Source organism: Pongo pygmaeus, chromosome 1 (assembly GCF_028885625.2).
Source record: "Pongo pygmaeus isolate AG05252 chromosome 1, NHGRI_mPonPyg2-v2.0_pri, whole genome shotgun sequence".
Classification (NCBI taxonomy): domain Eukaryota; kingdom Metazoa; phylum Chordata; class Mammalia; order Primates; family Hominidae; genus Pongo; species Pongo pygmaeus.
The window spans coordinates 110,692,449-110,711,715 of NC_072373.2; the positions used below are offsets into that span (position 1 = coordinate 110,692,449).

The window sequence follows — 19,267 nt, forward strand, 5'->3', positions numbered from 1 at the left end:
GATGCACCAGAAGTCGGCACTTTGATCTTACAAAGCAGCTATTTATATTTATTTAATTTTTTTTCCTGTAAAACGATGATTGGGCCGGGGAGAACATAATGTAATTTCACGGGTGCAGAGCTGAGCAGTGGCTGTCTAGGCCATGCCGGGGCTGGGTGAGGGCACCATGCACATCTGTTCACCCGGGTTTGCAGCGCATTCCTCTTCGCCAGGGTTCTCGTTCGTTCTCATTCTCTCTCTCTCTCTCTTTATTCCCCTCCACCGGAGAACAGGTCAACCCAGGCAGGGAGCTAGGCTTTATTTGTCTTTGACGAAGAGATGCTGCGCGCGATGGTGGGGGCTTGGGGAGTGCAGGAGGAAAAGTCAAGGCTGAAGCTCCAGTCCGTGGAAGTAAATTAAAGAGAGGGGAGGAGGCTCTCAGAGAGAAAACCACCTCCTGCCTTGGAGAGGAAAACTCAAAGCCGTTCACCCTCTTCTCTAATAGTGGAGGGGTGGGGGCAGCTGCGGACTCAGTGGGTGGAGGGCCAATATATATATCTTTCGCCACATCCAGAGCGCGGAGATTCACTGGAATAACTCTGATGTGCAACCTTTCTCGGCACTTTGCCTAATAACCTCAAATTGGATTAACATTTGGGAAAATATTAACTACTTAAAGAGACAAACACCACGGCTTCCCACTAATTTCTCCCACCCTCATGCTAAACCCAAGGTCCCTCCGTCCTCTGCCCGAGTCAACCTGGCCAAACTCCCACTGCTCTGGGTCCTGCTTCTGGGTCTTCCACTCCCTAGGGCCCTCAGTCTCTTAGCCCTTTCTCCCAATAACCACGTTTTCTTTCTGCACTCTGAGATCTCTTGTCTTTGCTCTCTGGCTGCCCAGAGCATGCTGTACCCAACACATCAGTGTTTGAGAAAGGAGTTCAGGAGACCCACCCCTACCTGGCCTTCGATCTGCACAGCTGATTCCTCCAGGCCCTTGACCCTCACACCGTGCCCCCTGCTGCTTTGTGCTAGGAACCCTTTGCTGAGGCCTTCAAGCCCCAGGCAGTGGGTCACCCTGGATCTACTATACCTGACGTGATTGGCTTGCTCAGAAGACACGTTCTAGGACCCCTAGTCCTCTGCCAGTACCTCAAATTCTGATAGTCTCAAGCTGCTTGGGGAAAACAGGCCAGAGTGAGGGGCATTGATACATGCCCCAGACAGAGGTGCAGCCAAGGTCTCAGTAACTGAGAAGCAGTGCTGACCACTTCTCTTCTATTTTTCTTTCCCTTTGTTTCCTTTTTCCATTCCCTTTCTTTTTTCCATTCCTGTCTTCTTTTTTTCTTAAATTCTGTCTTCTCCTTCCATTCCCTCTCATGTTTCCCTAGCTTTCATTAGCCTCTCTCGATTCTAAACGGCTGCAATCCACATTCCTCAGGACTACAGAGGCTGCTAGTACACTTGTCCACCGGCATCTCCAGCCCTAGATAGAGCCCACAGGGGGTGCTGTGGGAAACTGGGAGCAAAACAGGAGCAGCTAGTGTTAGAGCCCTCAGGGGCCTCCCAGGGCCCAAGGCCCAGGTGAGGGACTCAGTGGCTCCTCCTTGCACATATCTTTCCTTTGAGCATCTAATGCTTCCGCTTGCTCACCTCCCTCCCCACAGTCTTCCTCAGGAAATAGGTGATAGCTGGGCTTCCAGCCATAGGTTAAAAAAATCAGGAAAAATAGATGGAAAGAAGGCAAATGGTGGTCTCTGGATGATACAAGAGTCTGCCGCAGTCAGTTGGCTGGGTGAAAAAAAGCATCTGTAGCACTGAAGGAAGCTCCCCCAGTGCGGCAGACATGGTTGAGAGTTACTAGGGAGGACAGGAGGGAGATCCAGGAGCAGCACAGAGCAAACGCCTGGGCAACACCTGCACCAAGGAAACCTGGGCAACACCACCTCATCTCAACAAGAGTTTTAATGCAGCATTTGCACAGAGCAAGACGGCCAGTGAGACTGGATTTGCCATCAAGGGAGAGAAAAAGTAGCCCAAGAAAAGAGGCTGCCAACATTCCACTGAGAAGTCCAAAATGGGGAAAAGGCAAAAATAAAGAGGGTAGGTCTTCTTGCATTTCACCCTCTTCCCTTTCCTTTCTGGATCCCACAGGAAGCGGTGGTTTGGGGCCTGGTCCAGGGCGTCCCAGGGACTGGCTTCGTCCCCTCCATCCCTAAAAGCTTCCTTTACTCTGGCAGCCCAGGCCCTCCTGGCCAGCCTTTGCTGGGGGCAGGTGGGAGGGGGTGGGGTTTGGGTGGGGTGGGAAAGAGCTAGGCCTGTGGTCTCTGCCAGGGGAGGAGGCTGCAGCCACCTGGGCACCAAAACAAGACCAAACTCACTCCCAGAACTGGAACTCCTCTAAGCCCAGAAGTCGAGAGGGACTTTGCAGCATCGCTGCCAAGGTTCATCCTTTGAGGGGTGGGGACTTTGATGGCAAGGCTGTCTCTCCCTTCTAGCCGCATTTCCTAAGGCTAGTCTGCAGTTTGACAGGAGCCCTTCAAATTAAGCCAATAGCTTTTTCTCCCAAGCTGAGGTTTTTCCTCTGAACTCTGGAGTTCTGCTCTCTTCCAAGGACCTGTGAGGTTTCTCTGTCTGTCCCCTTTCTCACGAGGAATCTGATTTCCAAATCCTCAGCTACTCTGATAAATAACTGACACCAATATGTGCTCAGAACCTTAAGACCATTTCTTATTTACATTTCAAGTGGATCTGAGCTGTAGGGATGACAATTAAAATAAACAGAGGACCCCCGAGTTGAGCCCTGTGAGTGTATGTATGTGTGTGTGTTTGGGAGTGTGTGAGAGGGGAACTCAGTTTGAAAATATTTGAGGGCCCACCATAGGTAGCTTAATCTCACTAGTGGCCATCACAGAGTGATGGAGATAGCTCCCATGCTGGGTTAACATACCCTGTCCTCAAGAATCTCCCAATTGGCAGGCAGAGATGGTCTGCTTGGCACTGGCTACAGACCACCACTGCGAGGAAAAATTCTACTTAAGACGTAATTGCTGTTACCAGCCTACAAGTGGGTGGGGTTGAAGGTCCAGAAGACTTCAGAGAACAGGTGGCTCTGGGATTGAGCCAATAAAGGGTCAAAGCCATGTAAAGCGGATGATTTTGAGGTGAAGCCGCCCAAGCTGACTGGGCACCGAGAGAGAAGGCTGACCAAGGGCTGGTCTGAGGCGGGCAGTGGGGATCCTGATGAGCAGAATAAGAGCTTAGCAGCATGATCCCAGTTGACTGCCCATAGCCCTAGGTGACTGCCTCCAGGTTGCCTTCCTGGAAGCAACCACTGTGGCTCCTGCAGTGATACATGTTCTGTTAGGCACCTGGCTGAGCCATACCTTGAGTAATGTCAGAGTGGGAGACCCTGCCCCATTATCCTTTTGCTGGCAAGGATGCTTTGAAGGCCTCTCATGTGTATTTTAGATCTGGGCAGGCAAGACGTTTTGGCCTGTGTAAGACAGTTCCATCAGTGCCCCATCTTTCCCTACTAAGTTACTTGAGTCAGTTGCAACCAGAGAGAACTTAGGTGTGCACAGAGAAGGGCTGAGGGTATAGGAGCAAATAATTCCAGCTCTAGAATTCTTTTTAGAATTTTACCTGCACTAAAAGCTGTGAGACCTTTGCCAAGCCACCTAACTCCTTTGTACCTCAGTTTTCTCATGTGTAAAATGGGGCTGGTAATACTAGTTCTTGGCTTGTAGAGCTTGAAGCAGGTGACATAAGTCCATGCAAGTCACTTAGCACAGGGTGCTGAGGCATGGAGTAAAAAGCTCAGTAAATATTAGCTCTTCTTAATTTGTGCAGACCAGAAAGAGAGGAGATACAGAATGAAACTTGGTGGCAAGAGAGGAAGGCCGTGGAAATAAACACTTATCTTGTTCTCTTTGTCTTTCCTGGAAGGAGAGGCCTCTGGATGGCAAACACCTTCTGCTGTTTTCTGAGCTGGCTCAGAAGTTCTCATATCCTGTGGTAAAGGCAACCAAGGATAGTAATATTGGGTGTTGGTGAAGCTTCCATCCAGCATAGTGCCACTGACCCTTGCCCCTCAAAGTCATCATGCCTCACAGGCCCCTAATGCCACAGACACCATTGATAATTAGGAGAAAATGGATTCATGAATGGTTCCATTTTGGAAATTCCTTCATTCCCCTAGATTTGTAGGCTGTCTTACGAAGTCCTTGTGAAAGTATGTGAATTCAGTATTTTTCTTGGTTTCAGATGGACCACTTTTCTCCCTGCTGGCTTTCTGGGGTACTTGGCAATGGGCCAGAGCGCAATGCCTCTTGTGGCTGTTTGAGTGGGACCAGCAGTGGGACTGTTCTGCCCCCAACTCTTCCCCAGCAGCAGCTCAAGGAACTGTGGCAATGTTTGCCTCTCAGCAGACACCCACATATGTGTCTCTGGTCTGAAAGTACAGGCAGGTTATAAAACAACATTTATAAATTACATATATCAATCTATATCTACTGATTTACTTCAACCATTTGGAGGGCTCATTTGTGCGGGGACAACTGTGCACCTGATCTTGGTAATCTCCTTACCCTGACTAATTTCAGTGTCACAGGATGCTATGCATACCACCCAAGAGTTCTGGATTCCTTCCTATCCCCTTAGATTTGGTTTCAGGTAGAAGAGGTAGCCCACGAGTTATGGGCCAAAGTCACATAAAAGCTTCCCATGGACTAGCTCACACCCCGCCAGCTCCCCTAACCTCACCTGAGGCTGTGGGCAGAGGCAAGAACAATTCCAGCTGCCCCAGCTACCCTGACCTCGGCAGCCTGGAGGATCTAATGCCGCAGCCCCACCTGGGAGCTGCCCAGTTGTTCCGGTGTGGAGAGTTATTTTCCACTTTCCTTGAATAATGGAGAATAGCTATTGAATAATGGAGAATAGCCACCCCACTCTCCTTGAATAACTATTTCCACTGGTGGAGAGGGGAGATTGAGTGTAAGGAGGCTGTAAAAATCCACGTATGGGACTTTTTGGGTGATGGCTCAGGGCTGGGTAAGCTCTTGAATTTCCACCTTGGACATTTTGCTTGTAGGTGGCCATTTATTAGCAACAAATGAAATTCAACCACTTCTGGAAAAAATAAAGTTATCATCAAATTAAATCCCTAATGCCTCAATTCAGCTTCCTTTAGCTGCTGGTCCTTGTGCCCCAACAGATTTCAGTGCTAGAGGCCCCTCTCCCCTGCCTCCTTTCTGCCAACCTCAGCCTCCCCACCACCACCCCGCAGAAACCTCAGGTACCCCCTTTATGTCCCAGGGTTGCTACAGAGTTAGACTGCAGGGCCCGGTGCTTCTTCCCTCATAAGCTTTAGATAATTCTTCCTCTCAGTGGAAAAACTAAAGGGAGAACTCTACTTAGCCAAGCACCTGCAAACCCAGCATGAAGCGGGAGATGGAGTCACATTTAGGGGGTGAACCTGGTAAAACTCGGGTTCCTGAGACCAGAAAGAACAGGAAAGCATTCTCTGTGTAGGACTCATCTGGCTCCCAAGATTTAGCTTTTTGGCCTGAGGCCTGCCGACTAAAGGGCCAAGGGGCTGCACATGAAAGCAAGACAAAGCCCTGCTGCTCCCACTTGGCCCCACCATTTCTCACTGTCCTATCTGTCAGTCCCTGCTGAGGATCTTGGGGCTTTGGAAAAAGTCCTAGTCTCCCCCAAGAACTGGGTGGCTCTCCAGAGTAACGAGGGCTGGAAGCTGGGTACTTCTCATGATTCATTTCTTTTGTTGCTTCAGAGATCTTGACCATTCAGGCAATCCCTTGCAGATAAAGGAGAGGAGGCTACAGGACAGCCACATGGATTAAGCTTCAAGAAGCCAGGGAGATCCCGGGAGAGTTATGGATTGGGGACAAGAGATGCAGCAGAAGGGATGCGTGTTGATTTCTGCAGACCTTGGGGGCAATTGAGTGGGGCCAGGATGTTTCCTCACATGCCTGTGTGTGACGCTGTGTACCCACGTATGTGTTGTTTCCACATTCTTGTTTGATTCTAGAAAGAAAGGTACATGGATACAACGCGTGTGGGTGTACGAAGTGTATGCATGCTTATGTGTGCTGCCGGATTAACATATGGCTTTGTGTAGTCACACATGATACGTGCATGACGCTTGTACTTAGCTTCTTATAAAAAGTATATGGTAGTTGCTGATGTACCCGTATTTTTTTCGGGGTGCACGTTGGGGCCTCAAAACTCGCCGATTTTGGATTGGGTTTTATGGTGCTGCTAAGCAATCCCGAGCTCCTGAGAGTGCAGAATGTTACCTTCCAGCATTGCGGAAGCAAGGCCAAGGAGAGGGGCTGGAGGGCTTCCCAGCAAGCCCCTTCACCTCGCACCCAAGGCCTGTCTTTCCGCCTTGGTAACCTGAGGCAGGCTCCTCCCTCATGCTCAGTGGGCTCAGCTCAGGCTCGAAGTTACGCATCCTGCATCCTGCGAAGGCTGGCAGGGCCGGAGCTGGCGCCTGGCGCGGCGGGCGCACCCTGCAGTCGAAGGTCGGGCTGCGGTGTTGCACGAAACGCCATGGGGAAAGAGAAGCTGGGCCTGGGGGAACAGGATTTCCTCACCTCTTGGGCGCGGCCGCTCCGGCCCGGCCACACAAGGCTCCCTTTGTGGAGGGGCCCTGCTCCTGCGCAGACCGAAGTCAGCGAACAATAGCGCAATTTTGCGGCCCGCCGGGCCCGGCTCTGCCGGCCACACCGCGGCGGCCGAAGGCGAGGAAACCGGGTGGCGCTTTTTTATAGTCACAAATATAAAATCGGGGCTTTCCCCCACTTTTCGCTCTCCTCTTGCCCCAATGCCGATAGAAAGCAGATAAATTTATGAAGGGCAGCTAAGAGAATAATTACAGGGTGAAGGCCGTTAAATTTTATTTCCAGTCCCAAAGGCAAAACCTGCGATTTTATTGCAAACATCTGGAAGGACCAAGGGATGGGCACGCTGCTGGTTTAAAACAAAAACAAAAGATTTTATTTCGTGAAAACAAAAAAACATCATTAAAGACCTTTCACCCCCATGGACTTTTATTTTTAAAAAGTGTGAGGGGGTGGTTGAATAGTTAACGACTTATGCGGGTCCCGCAGCTCTCTGCGACTTGAAGGAGCGATTGAAGGTGCGGCCCGCAAGAGTGGGCCCACGCTACCTCCGCGGAACTGGCGTTGGGCGGGCCTTCCCAGAAATCCACTCCCTCTCCCCATCTCACCACGCCCGAGGGTTCCAGATCAGTTATGCTGTCCCATTTCATGCTCCTGTGTTTTTTGTTTTGTTTTGTATTGTTTTGCTTTGGGGGCACCAATTTGGGAAAATATGTGAAAAGTGGAATCGTTGACCTCACATTTCCAGAAGATTCGATCACAGCAATAATAAAATCTCAGATCTGTCCAGCCCCAGGGTCGATGACCTTGCCTGCTTTGCTTAGTTGTAAAGTTTTAAGAACCCCTTCACTCTGAGGATGAGGAAACTGAGGCATGGGCCATTAATCGACTTCCCGAAGGTCACAAAGTTTGGAGGTGAACCGGACCTGGTCACTAGGCTCCAGCTCGCCTTGCAGTCTGGATGGTTTCTTCCCACCCCATAGACGCCTCATAATGTTTTATATCTACCTTGATGGGCGAATTCATTGTGATTCTCTCACCCCCACAGGGTGTCCTACCCACGTGTTTAAGGGCAGCCTAATATGTCCCGCTGGCCAACTATTTTTAGCTTTGTTTTCAATTACTCACTCAAAACTCTGAAATCAAAGCCGGCTGGTGGGTCACCTTGGTATTGAGGCATTAGCAGTGGTGTTATTTAAGGTGCTATTCAGTGTGGGGTAATGGGAGGAAAAGACAGATATGTGGAGGATGTGGGCGCTCCGTTTCTTGGAATGCCTATTTGTGTTTATGACTCTGATCTGTTGTCGCATGACTCTGCTCTTCCTTTGACAAATCAAAATACCTGGACCTGGTCAGTTGTAGATGAACAGTTACTGTACTGCCTTTCTCTTTCTAATTTTTCCCCTTCCAAGACTAGGCCTGGACCTCCACCCCTCTGTAAGCCCCTGCAGGTAGCCTGTGAAACCCCAGGGCTCCTCAGACTTCCCAGGCACCCAATAACCTTCGCTTCCTTTTGGGGGACCTGCAGGGGGTAAGTGGGAGGCAGACATCTTGCTTGGTCTTTGTCAGTCAGTTTCAGGCTGAAAACAGCCCTGAAATGGAGTCATTTCAGGGTGGATAACCTGTAGGATCCACTCAGGGCGAAAAGTTGAAGCCTGTAGTAGGGAAACCTAGGTAGTGCCTAGGAAATTAGCCTCATAAACTGGGGACCCCACCTTTACCCATAAAGGTTAAAAGAGAGATAAACTGGGGTAATGAGGAGAGACTTTTAAAGCCCGTTGATGTAATCAGTAGAAGGAAAATTTGTATCACACTTCCAGATTCTTACATGTAATCTCCCAAACCCTCCCTCAACTACACACGAGTGTACACCTAAGCACACATATTAAGCCATCCTGCTTACTCTTTCTCCAGATTTTCCTTCCCATCAGCAGAGTCACCCACCAAGGAGCGCATGCTTCTGGGAAAAACCTTACATTAACTCCTATAGAGTCACGGGAGTTTTCACTGCTCCTCCCATTTACTTAGAGGAAACCCCTTATTTTCAAGACTGTTAAAAACCAGCCTGCTTTCATTTGGGTTCGATTGGTTTTAGTGGCCTAACCTACAATTCCAGGATATGTGTGTCTGTGGAATGGGGGTGGGAGCAGCCTATGTGCAATCTGAAGGAGGGGTGTGGGAACTCTTCTGACTGACTCCTGACTCTGTTGAGTGCAAGCTTCCGGGAGGATGCAGATGCATGCTGTTGAAACGATTGCTCATTCCTCCATTTATGCCTCTCAGATGCTGTGTCTTTGGACACACAGGAACAATCGGGCCTCTGGACTTGGAATTATGCTCCTGGATAACCAAAAAGTCCTCCTTTTTTTTTTTTTTTTCCTATTTTTGAGACAGGTTCTCACTCTGTCACCCAGTCTGGAGTGTAGTGGTGCAATCTCGGCTCACTTCAGCCTGGACCTCCTGGGCTCAGGCGATCCTCCCCTGTCAGCCTCCTGAGTAGCTGGGACTACAGGCCCACACCACCACACCTGGCTAATTTTTGTATTTTTTGTAGAAATGGGGTTTCTCCATGTTGCCCAGGCTAAGTCCTCCTTTTTGAGAAAATTCCATGGTCTCAGGGAGGGTGAGGCCTATGGTGTACCCGCCTCTCAGTCCAAACCAGGCCTGTGAGAGATTGTGAAAGAAAAAAGGCTGCCAGAGAGAGATGGGAGATACCGGCTACGGGGAGGAGAAAAGAGCTGGGAAAGTCTAGAGGCCGGCCCCATTGCTACCCCACCAAGCTTGGTAGGGGCAGGCTCCAGCCACAGGCGGAAAACGCCGGGCGACACCAGAGTTGGGAGGTGAGAGAGAGGCCCCAGCCGCTGGGGAAGGAAATTGCGGGTTCCCGGCTGCCTTGTCTCCAGCTTCTCTGCTGAAGCCCGGTAGCAGTGAATGCGCGCTGACTTTCAGCAACGACTCCTGGAAGCAACGCCAAATGGTGACTGAAGTGGGAGATCCTGCGCCTCTCCATCTGGGCTCCCCAAGTCCTCTGGGCAGAGCTGCAGGAGGCGGGGACCAGTACCCTGCTTCCAGCTCCCCAGAGTTCATGTTGGTGCTCCCTGGGGATCTCCAAGCCTGAGACACAGGCTCCGGGGAGGTCAGGCTTGGCTGAATCACACTCATCCAGTGGCTTTTCCATTGTTCTTTTTGCATTGGCCTGGGATGCTAGCTTCCTGACAACCTGGTTGGATCCTAATTTGGGGCGGGGGTGAAGGAAGGGGGCAAAAGTAGCCTCTTGTCCAAAGAGGCCCAAGGTGCATTCACAATACTGTGGTTGCCTTCAGCACCAGAGCACTTCCAACTGTAATAATAAAGACTAGATTTCCCTGGGCCCCTCCGCAGTCCGGCAGAGAATTCGGCGTTTCAGAGGCCTGACAAGTCATCTTTTCTTGCCGCAAGGTGGGAGAGCTGATTCTCCCGGGCCAGGCGAAAACAACAACAAATCTGAACAGGCTGTGGGCCCCCTGACCTAAACTTTCAGGTTTGGAGACTTCTAAGAGCCTGGCTGTCGTCACGACTGGCCTGCTTGGCCTCTCAGTCTGTCCCCCGCCCCCGGGACCCAGCTCTTTCCGGCTTCTTTGCAAAAAGATAGAACCGTCTCGACCAGGGCACCAGGACTGGAAGATCGGGCTGTGTCTAGGCCGCTGTCCGCGAAATCCGAGACGTTTTTCCAGCTTGGCTAGGACCGACTTCGCTGCCGGTTTGAGCTTTCTCTGCACTCTGGGGTCTCTTGCCGTCCTCGACCAGTGGCGCAGCTTGGGAAGGGGAGTGGGAATTAAGAATGGCCAGGAGCGTTGGATTTTTTAATTCCTTAGAAATCCATGTTGAATGCAGTCCTTAGAGATTGCAAAAGGCAGGGGGCGGCCAGGGGGGAGATCAGCTGGCCAGGAAAGCCAGGGTCTTGAGGTAACCGGATTTGCAGGGAATTTTGAAAAAGCTCCTTCTCTTCTGTTAAAGTTCCTAGCTGTTCTTGCCTGTCACCTCTCCATAGGTTCTCTGTAACAAGAGCCCGGAACAGGCGAAGCGCAGCCCAGCGTTCGGGCCGTAGGGAAAGAGAGTATTTATTTGCGGCGTGAGGGGGCCCAGCTGGAATACGCCTGAGGAGCTCGCCCTAAACCCCGCGCTCCGCCTCCCGCCCCTTGCTCTCAAGGCGCCTGTGTCTCCTTCTCCACCAGGTAGAGCTGGAAGGAGGAAGCGGTCTTTGAATTTTCAGTTACAAGACCCTGGTTAGTAACAGGGCTTTTTGTTTGTTTGTTTGTTTCCTTTTGCCTTACCCAGATTTGCTTAGAAAACGTTCAATAGGAACATTAAAACCTGTGTGGCGAAATCCAGGAAGAACCAGAATATTCTAAAGCACCTGGGGCTGACGCGAAATTATCAGAATCGTTTTCTGGCGTTTTGGACAGGTTAACATTTTGTCAGAGCCCCAAAATTCCAGATCTGCAACTAAAGTGACTCTGGGCTTGCAGCGTCTATGAGACCAGCAGATCTGGAAGAAAAACGTATGGATTTGGGATTTGCAGGAGTTTGTAAAGGCGCAGATCAGACCTCGACTTTCAACTGTCCTACCTCCCTCTTGGAGTAACCCATGGGGAAACCAGGAAGCCAGGGGTTAAAGTCGGCCCAGGAGCATCCAGGGGACGACTGGCGCGCCGCCTTGGCCCGGGCCTCAGTCTCTCCCTTCCTCTCATTGGTTCGCGCTCTCGGGGTTTCTCTTGTTCCCTCCTCGCTATTGGTTGGGGGCTGGCTTTTTTCCCCCTCAGTCTTTTTCTTCCTCCCCCTCCCTCTCCCTCACCCCTCGGACAGGAGCGCACTGCCTGCCCCATGTTCCTCGGGAAGGGAGGAATTTAGCGGAAAAAAAAGTTTCCCAGAAGTTTGGATCATAGGGAGGACGGGAAGGCAGAGAGGAAGAGAGAGAGAGAGGGAGGAGAGAAAAAGAGAGGGAGGGAAGAGAGAGAGAGGAGAGAGAAAGAGAATAATAATAATAACAAAAACACGATGAAGTTCAGTGGACACAGCCTGTGAGCGCCTGCCCGGGTGGGTGGGAAGCAGGACTCGGGCGCTCATGCAGCGAGCGGGCGGCGCTCGGGGCGCTAGTTCCTAGCAGCTGGGCCAGCGTAGGGGCGCAGGTCCGATCCGGCAGAGGAGGGCGGAGGAGGACGCAGCGGGAGGGTGCAGAGACCCGCGAGCCGCCGCCTCAGCCTCGTCCGCCGCGGCTCCGCCTCTCCCGGGCTGGGCCCGGTGGGCGCTCCGAGCTTGAGGGCGCCGGCTGCTCCCTCGGTAGCGGGGGCGAGCGGAGGCAGGGGTGTGGGCGGCTAAAATGAGTGAAAGGAGAAGATCTGCAGTCGCCCTGAGCTCGCGAGCACATGCCTTCTCCGTTGAAGCCTTGATCGGCTCAAATAAAAAACGGAAACTGCGAGACTGGGAGGAGAAGGGGCTGGACCTGTCCATGGAGGCGCTGAGCCCCGCAGGCCCACTCGGAGACACGGAGGACGCGGCGGCACACGGCCTGGAGCCTCACCCGGGTGAGTGCGTCGCAGCCGACCGCGGGAGGCGGGCGGAGAGGGGACGCCGAAGGGACAGTCGCCAGTCGCGGGTGAGGAGCTAGGCCCTGCCGTTGACGCCCTGCCTTGTCCCGACGTAGGTTTCTTTTTCTTCGCGCAAATGCCCCGAGCCTTCCTAAATTCACCGGAACCAATTTTTCGGGCTGGACTGATCCTTGCATTTTCGTCGCCAGCCTAAGCAAGGAGTCCTGTTTGTTTGCATTTCTTTCTCTTTTGGGTAGAGAGCGCAGCTTTCTGGGTGTCCGTGGGTGAAGGGCTGCCGGTCCCTGGGATTGGGAGGGGCGCTGGCCGAGGGCAAAGGCGGGAGCCGAGATCTGGGACTCGCTTCTGAGAACTCGGGAGGACTGGCGCGGCGTTCTTCAATCCAATACCTCAGTCTCGGGGAATGACCAGTTGGTCTCATTTAGCCTTCAACCTCGTCCTTGCCCTTCTCCCACCAACTTTTCGATGGTGGAACATAATTATATTTCTACTCCTTTGGCGTTTACGGAAACAAGAATGGATGTTAGACCCCTTACTCCTTGGGTCACTCTTCAGGGCCCACATCTCTGTGTATTTAGGGTGTGGGTACGATTGATTTGTGTCTCAGATCCTACAGTAACCCATGTATTTTATGTGCACGGAACATGTAAAAAGCAGGGCGGATGTCATGTCTGTGTTTTAACAGAACCCTAGGAGGGGAGAAGCCAACTTTAACGTTTTGTGTTAAGTGCCAAGATTTCAACTGTGCAAAAACAGCCCGGGGGAACAGCTGTTGTCGGAAGAATCTTGACTGTGCGCGCGCGCACATACAACGCTCGCAACTTGGTTTAGCGGTTTCAGAAGCTTTCCAGCTCGGACTTCTAAAACAATGCTGGAAGGTGCTCCTGCTGAACAGCCAGAGCCGGGGAGTAGACCCCGCTTCGCACGCTGGCAAGCCCGGGGAGGGGGCAGCGGCCTGCACTGGGATAGAGACGGTCTGGGGCTCAGGAGCTTGGGGATCCCAGCCGCAAAGCTGTCCAACTCAGAGGAGGGACAGCTGTCGCTTACATTTTCTCTTTAGGCAGTGACAGTTCAATTTCCATGCTCCCGAGGCTAATAATAATGCGATTAGCGGGTGACCTGCAGAGATAGAGTTTTATGAATTCTCCGTGTTTTTGTGGCCCGTTACGGTATTTGAGTTTAGTGCTGGGGAATTATTTTTATTAGTCGATGAAAAGAAAATTAAAAGGAGATTTATTTCGACCGTCCAAGCCTTTTCCTGTATTTGAATGCAAGTGCTTGTCCATGCGGACCCCTGCGTGGGCATTCCAGAAAGGGATCCAGGGCTACTGTGTGTTTCCCTTCCCTGGCCAGACCCTATTTCCTCAGCTCATTTATCTATTGTCAAAATCTCACATGGGCCTTCATACAGTTAGAAGTTCTTGCAGGGGTTTTGACGCCTTAGAATTTGTAAAGTTCTTTTATTTTCCCCACAGCGGAAAAAACAGAAGTTGTTTAGCTGCGCGTGGCAGACGTCCTGTCCCGGGGAAGTTTTCTCTTGGGAGGCCCCAGTTCGCACGGAGCCCGTTTAGGGCCTTATGTTCAAATGGGCAATATATGGGGTCATAATTAGAGATTCAGATCAGAGTTTGCTCTTTCTGCCGTTCTCCTCAGCCTGAGCTCCATTCAGGAGTCAGAAGAGAGAAAAGTTAGGGAATGAGGCAAAAATAAACCATTCCAGAGCCTGAACCTGGGGAGCTAAGCTCATGAATTCTATTTACTCCCTCCCGCAGGATGGGGGTGGGGTGGAAGATATAACAGAACTAACTTTATGTAACAGAGTTCGGTTGGTCATTTTCCATTACGTTATCATTTTTTAAAAAAGAAAAAGATGGGTATTTGGATTAGAGAAAACGAAATATATGTGTGGGGCAGGGGTCTAGGAGGAAGAAGCTGAAAGCCCACCACCCTCTGGCTTTCTGCGGAGCTGGGCTACAGGCCGGGCCTAGCCTTTTAGTGGGCCGGGGGAATCCTTAAGTTGGAGCCCCCGCAATGGCTAAGCCTTTCTTAACGATTTGCTGGTAGGATGACAAAAGATCTTTTAGTAAAAAGGGCGCCGTGGCGTGGAGACGCGGCGGTCCAGGGAGCAGAAGAGGTGGAGTTGTGGGCTCCAGACTCAGGCGGTAGCGAAAGGCGCGACCAGGGCTGGGGCTGTTTTTAGGCCTTTCTTTTTCTGTAATATAGCACCCTAACGAACACACACAGGGACACATTTAAAGATGTGTGTATGGAGGAGTAGCGCAGGCGACCCTATTGTGCCCAGGGCAGCGTCTCTTCCCGGGTGAGCCTCATTATTGTTTTAACTCTCTTCTCCTTAGGGCCGAGAAGCCGCTGCGTGGTTCTCCCGCCCTAGGCCGATAAAAAACCGGGAATAGGAAAAAAACAAAAAATTGTTTTGGGGGAAGAATTAAACACACACACACACACACACACACACGTTCATGCCTAGAGTATTCTCACCATCTCTCATAACACCGTTTTTTAGTCCGCTTTGCCGGAGCTTCAAAATTCCACGATCTTTAGACAACTCTAGGGTCAGATTTTAATGTTTAACTTTCATTCAAAGACGAGGCCTTTTGCTTTTTCACAGCCCATTTTTCTTTCCGCGTCTGGACAGAGCTGGCTTTAGTTGGCGCCCGAGCACCCGCAGCCTGGGGCACCAACCTGCAGCAACGGGGGATCAGTCCGGCCTGCGCGTTGTAAGCACTCACTCCGCAGAGGAAACTATGTATTTCGAAAGCGTTTCAAAAATTCCACCGAGCCTGGTGGCCCCGAAAAACCCCAAGGCCCGCCAGACTTTGGAGAAGGGTCTGTGAGGTACCCTCACTGTCATACCTATGCCGGCACTCTCAGTCTTTTGGAGAAGCCACTAGGAGTGCCTCAAGACCAGCCTCGGAGGAGCCTGGCTCTCGAGCCTGCTCGCCCCCGCCCTCTCCCAGAGCAACAGAGGAACTTTCGAGCTAGGATCGGCTAGAACAGCTGCTCCGGCTGCGGCCTTGCAAGTATATTGCTGCGGCCTTGCAAGTATATTTCAGGCGCTCGGCGGCGCCATCTGCGCTCGGACCTCAGCCCCGGCTCCACCCGGAGTCCTCAGCTAGGGCTTGGGCCTTTCCCGCCAAAATCTTCTGCTGAGTGCTGCCGAAGCCGGGTCTCCCGCGGAGCGAAATAATTTAAACCTTCTGTGGAGGGATTTCCTCCTCCAGAAACTTCGGGCCAGGCCACGCAGCAGCTGCGCTCCAGAGGCCTGGGGAGGTGGTGGCGCGCGCGGGTGGGCACCTAGACAGGCACACCCAAGGACACGCAGGCAGATCGACACTCCGCGTACACGTGCACACGTGGCAGGTCTCGCATTCTCGCACGCACCCTTCAGCTCAACTGCTAGTGAAATGAGACAGGAAAAGCCCGTGCAGAAAGCGAGGCCGCCCCAGGGCACTGTCTTCTTTGGAGTTATCTGGATCAAGTGGTCACATGAATTAATCTGCCAGTTTATGGTTTGTTTGCTCAAAATAAAACTCGGAGATTTTAATTCTGACATCACCTCTCTACCAACCTCCAACCCCCAATAGGGAAACAGGGTGAACACGGAGGAAGTGACTCTTTACTGACGTTTAAGTAACGAATAAAAAGTGATGAGTTCAAGCCAGCGGGGGAGAATGTGTTTGTGTTTGCGCGGGGCAAGCGCCAGCCAGGGCACAGGCCAGAGCTCAGACCGCAGGGACAGGGTGTTCGGCGAACGCGTAGAGTGAGATGCCGGAGGGTCTGCTGGGGTTGAGTCCAGGGACAAGGAACCTTGGTTCGTCTCTGCCGTGCACGCCCCTGCACTAGTGCTGGCCTGGAGGTGCCTGGCTCCGAGGAGTCAAGGGTGAGGCCTGGTGGACCTACGCAAGGCACTCGCTTGTCAGGTTAAAACGGTCTTCCACGGAGGTCACCCTTTTGGTAAGTGACCTTGTGTGAAGGGAAGCGAGAGGGATCTAAGGCCCGAGTTTGTCATGGGCCAGTGAGGATTATTGTTCGCTGAGGGGATGACCGCCAAGGGCCTTTTTCTGCGCACTGATCGGATCTTACTAAATTAGACGCCCTTTGGGTGCGCGGGGCTGGGTTCCCTGGCAGCAGGGATGGTTATGAAGACATTCTATGTAAAACTCCGGCCCTGGCGCGGTGGCACAATAGAAACCAGTAGGCAAAGGGAAGTAATTGTAACCTGTTCCCCCCAGAAGAAATGACCATGGCAAACTGCACTAGGGCAATGGGAAGTTCAGAGGATGGGAAAACCCAGATGTAGAGTTTGGACTGTGATGGGGAGGAAGGTAAAATGTGCTATGGTTTGCATCTCCAAAGGTCCCTTCCCACCCTAGGTTCCCGCGCTTCAGAAGCCAGTAATGATAGACCCAGGGATCACAAGCGGGTGTGCGGGTCTCTCCTTTTGCTGCCACGAAGTGCAGGGCGACCCCTCACCCGCCTCTGGCGTCCACCTCTGCACCTCAGAGACCCGCTGGGGAAGCACAAACCTCATGCGCAGCGAAGGCTTTCCTAGGCAACTTCACACACAGTCTACCGCCGCTGCAATTCTGAATTCAGATCTTCTACTCCCAACTCAACGTTACTTCTTACTGAGCACTATATTTGGGCTCTGAGCTTGCCACTTTGAGTATCCTGATTTGTTTAGGTGAAATTCCCAGAAGGAAGATTTCATGGGGGCAACCTTCATGCAGGGAGGAAGGGAGAATTAAAGTTCTTAAACAGGAGTTCAGACTGAAATGATGGTGACACAAATCGTCTGCCATTTTTTCTGATACCTCCCATACCAATGACTTCAAAGGGTTAAAAATCTTTTAATTATGAAAGAAAATTTGTTTAAAATATCTTTTAATATAGACAGCATGTGAGGAGTGAAGAATGGCATGCAATGCCTAAACTGGGGTCCAAAACTAAAAATACTGGGTATTGTGGTTTGTGTTCCCCATTTATCTGTATAATGTTCTTCATGAGTGTAAACATGGAAACGAGTCCCTCGTCATTAACCCTCATATTAGGCCACAAGGAGAAAGGGACAAATACATTTTGGCTTAGAAGGCCTAAACATTGTGTTTATCCAGTCCTCTCTTAGGGCATGCAATGCTATTATTGAGTGAAATATTTCCAGTCCATCACAATCGTTCTATTGCCAAAAAAATTATAAGATGAGAGGATCGCTTTGAGATCCTGATTATAGACTCTGGTGGAACTTTATTTCTCATACCCGGGAGAAAAACAATTACCTCTTAAATCTGTGAATTCCTTCTCAGGGTGGCTATAATTTTTTGTTTGTTTGCTTTTTGTTTTTTAAAGCAAGGCCGAACTGTACAAATTCCACAGGGATAAAGGGCAGATTGGCATGCTATATACCTTTCTCCTTTCTGGAAACAGGACTCCATTCGATTATTATTCTGGGAGTGCAGCTGGTTATTGCTTTCTTACTCTCAAAAGATAAAGTTGTTCAATAGGAGAAAATACTTAAATGATTTTCCCATGTGAGCTTTATGTTTTGACCTTTTGAGATACTTTTCACAAAAGGGAAAACTAAGGAGCTGGTGGAATGTGAAATCTCTTTTCCTTACTCTTTCTCATCTGTGTAGTTTATTTTTGCTTTGCTTTTCCTCGTTTCTAGTAAGTCTGGAATTTTATATGTGCATGACTGACATACTCAGGGGTCTGCACTGGGAACAGCAATTAGCAAATTTATAAATTAGGGTCCTGTTTACACTTCTTTGGGGGAACGATAATCATCAGTTAATTTAAGTGAGGCCCTTGCTCTAAGTGTCAGAGGTGGAAAATGTGATTTGGTAGGGAGGACCCGCTGTGAAATGGGAAAAGGGGAATTCAAGAAACTGGTGAGGACCAATCAACATTTCTTCAGTGCCATTAATGGCTTCACTTTTAGGCAGGATATCTTGCTGACTGCAAAACTGGTGATGAGCTTTTGATACCAGAAGTGAAAACAGGCCTTGCAAATGACTACTTTTCATTTTATACTTTTAATATTAGCTAGTGTTTTATATATTTTATAGATAAGTGTATAAAACATATGTTCACAAATGTATGTGCTTATACACAAACTTACGTGTGTGAACACCATAATATCACCAGAACACTATATCCACATCAAAATATCAGTTCTGAATTGGATGTAGATAAAATTTGGGACAAGAAACTGCCATTGTGTGTGTGTGTGTGTGTGTGTGTGTATGGCCAGTTTAACAAATTGGGAATGTATAAAATTTGGGAGACCAGAAGTTTTGTCACCCCTAGGTATCATGGGACAATTCTAGAGCATCCCAGTTTTGAAACTTCCAGGTAATGGGCATTTTCATTTAACTTGTAAATAAACTGATGACTGTGACCAAAGTCAGAAGTACCAGTCAAGGCCGGGCGAGATGGCTCACGCCTGTAACCCCAGCACTTTGGGAGGCCGAGGCGGGGGGGATCACGAGGTCAGGAGTTCAAGACCAGCCTGGCCAAGATGGTGAAACCCCATCTCTACTAAAAATACAAATATTAGCCGGGTGTGGTGGTGCGGGCCTGTAATCCCAGCTACTTGGGAGGCTGAGGCAGGAAAGTTGCTTGAACCAGGGAGGCGGAGGTTGCAATGAGCCAAGATCGTGCCACTGCACTCCAACCTGGGCCACAGAGCAAGACTCCGTCTCAAAAAAAGAAGGAGAAAAAAAAAAAAAAAAAAAAAAAGAAGCACCAGTCAAAATACCAGAAATTGAGACTGTACAGATGCTATTTAAAAGAACAGGGAGGAGTGGAAATTTTTCTAACTAAATTTGGCATTTAATTTTGTAATTTGTATTAATTTTGGATGAGCAGAATAGTACTTTTTATTCTAAAAAGTGGTTTCATGTTCTTCCATGTAGAAAGTAAACGGAATAACCAAGAGAAATCTTAATAATAAAAATGGCTTATAGAAATAACTAGAGAAACATCGTGATTTGGGGAAATTAATTTAAGAACATAAGAAATGCATGTAAAAGCGTC

General features: G+C 50.2%; 1 protein-coding gene across 2 annotated transcripts in view; it reads left to right on the forward strand.

Annotated features, from left to right (window-relative positions):
* Positions 1-9,715: 9,715 nt before the first annotated feature.
* TBX15 (T-box transcription factor 15) overlaps positions 9,716-19,267 on the forward strand; it is a 112,287-nt gene continuing 102,735 nt past the window's right edge. Inside the window, exon 1 of one of the 2 annotated variants that reach the window (XM_063651447.1) lies at positions 9,716-9,762. Coding sequence is in view for 1 of the 2 variants with exons in the window: in XM_054456523.2 (XP_054312498.1) it covers positions 11,986-12,190 (205 nt within the window). In the remaining variant the exon portion in view is untranslated. Of the gene's footprint in view, positions 9,763-11,426; positions 12,191-19,267 lie in introns of those variants that run through there. The other variant, XM_054456523.2, reaches the window with a different exon arrangement.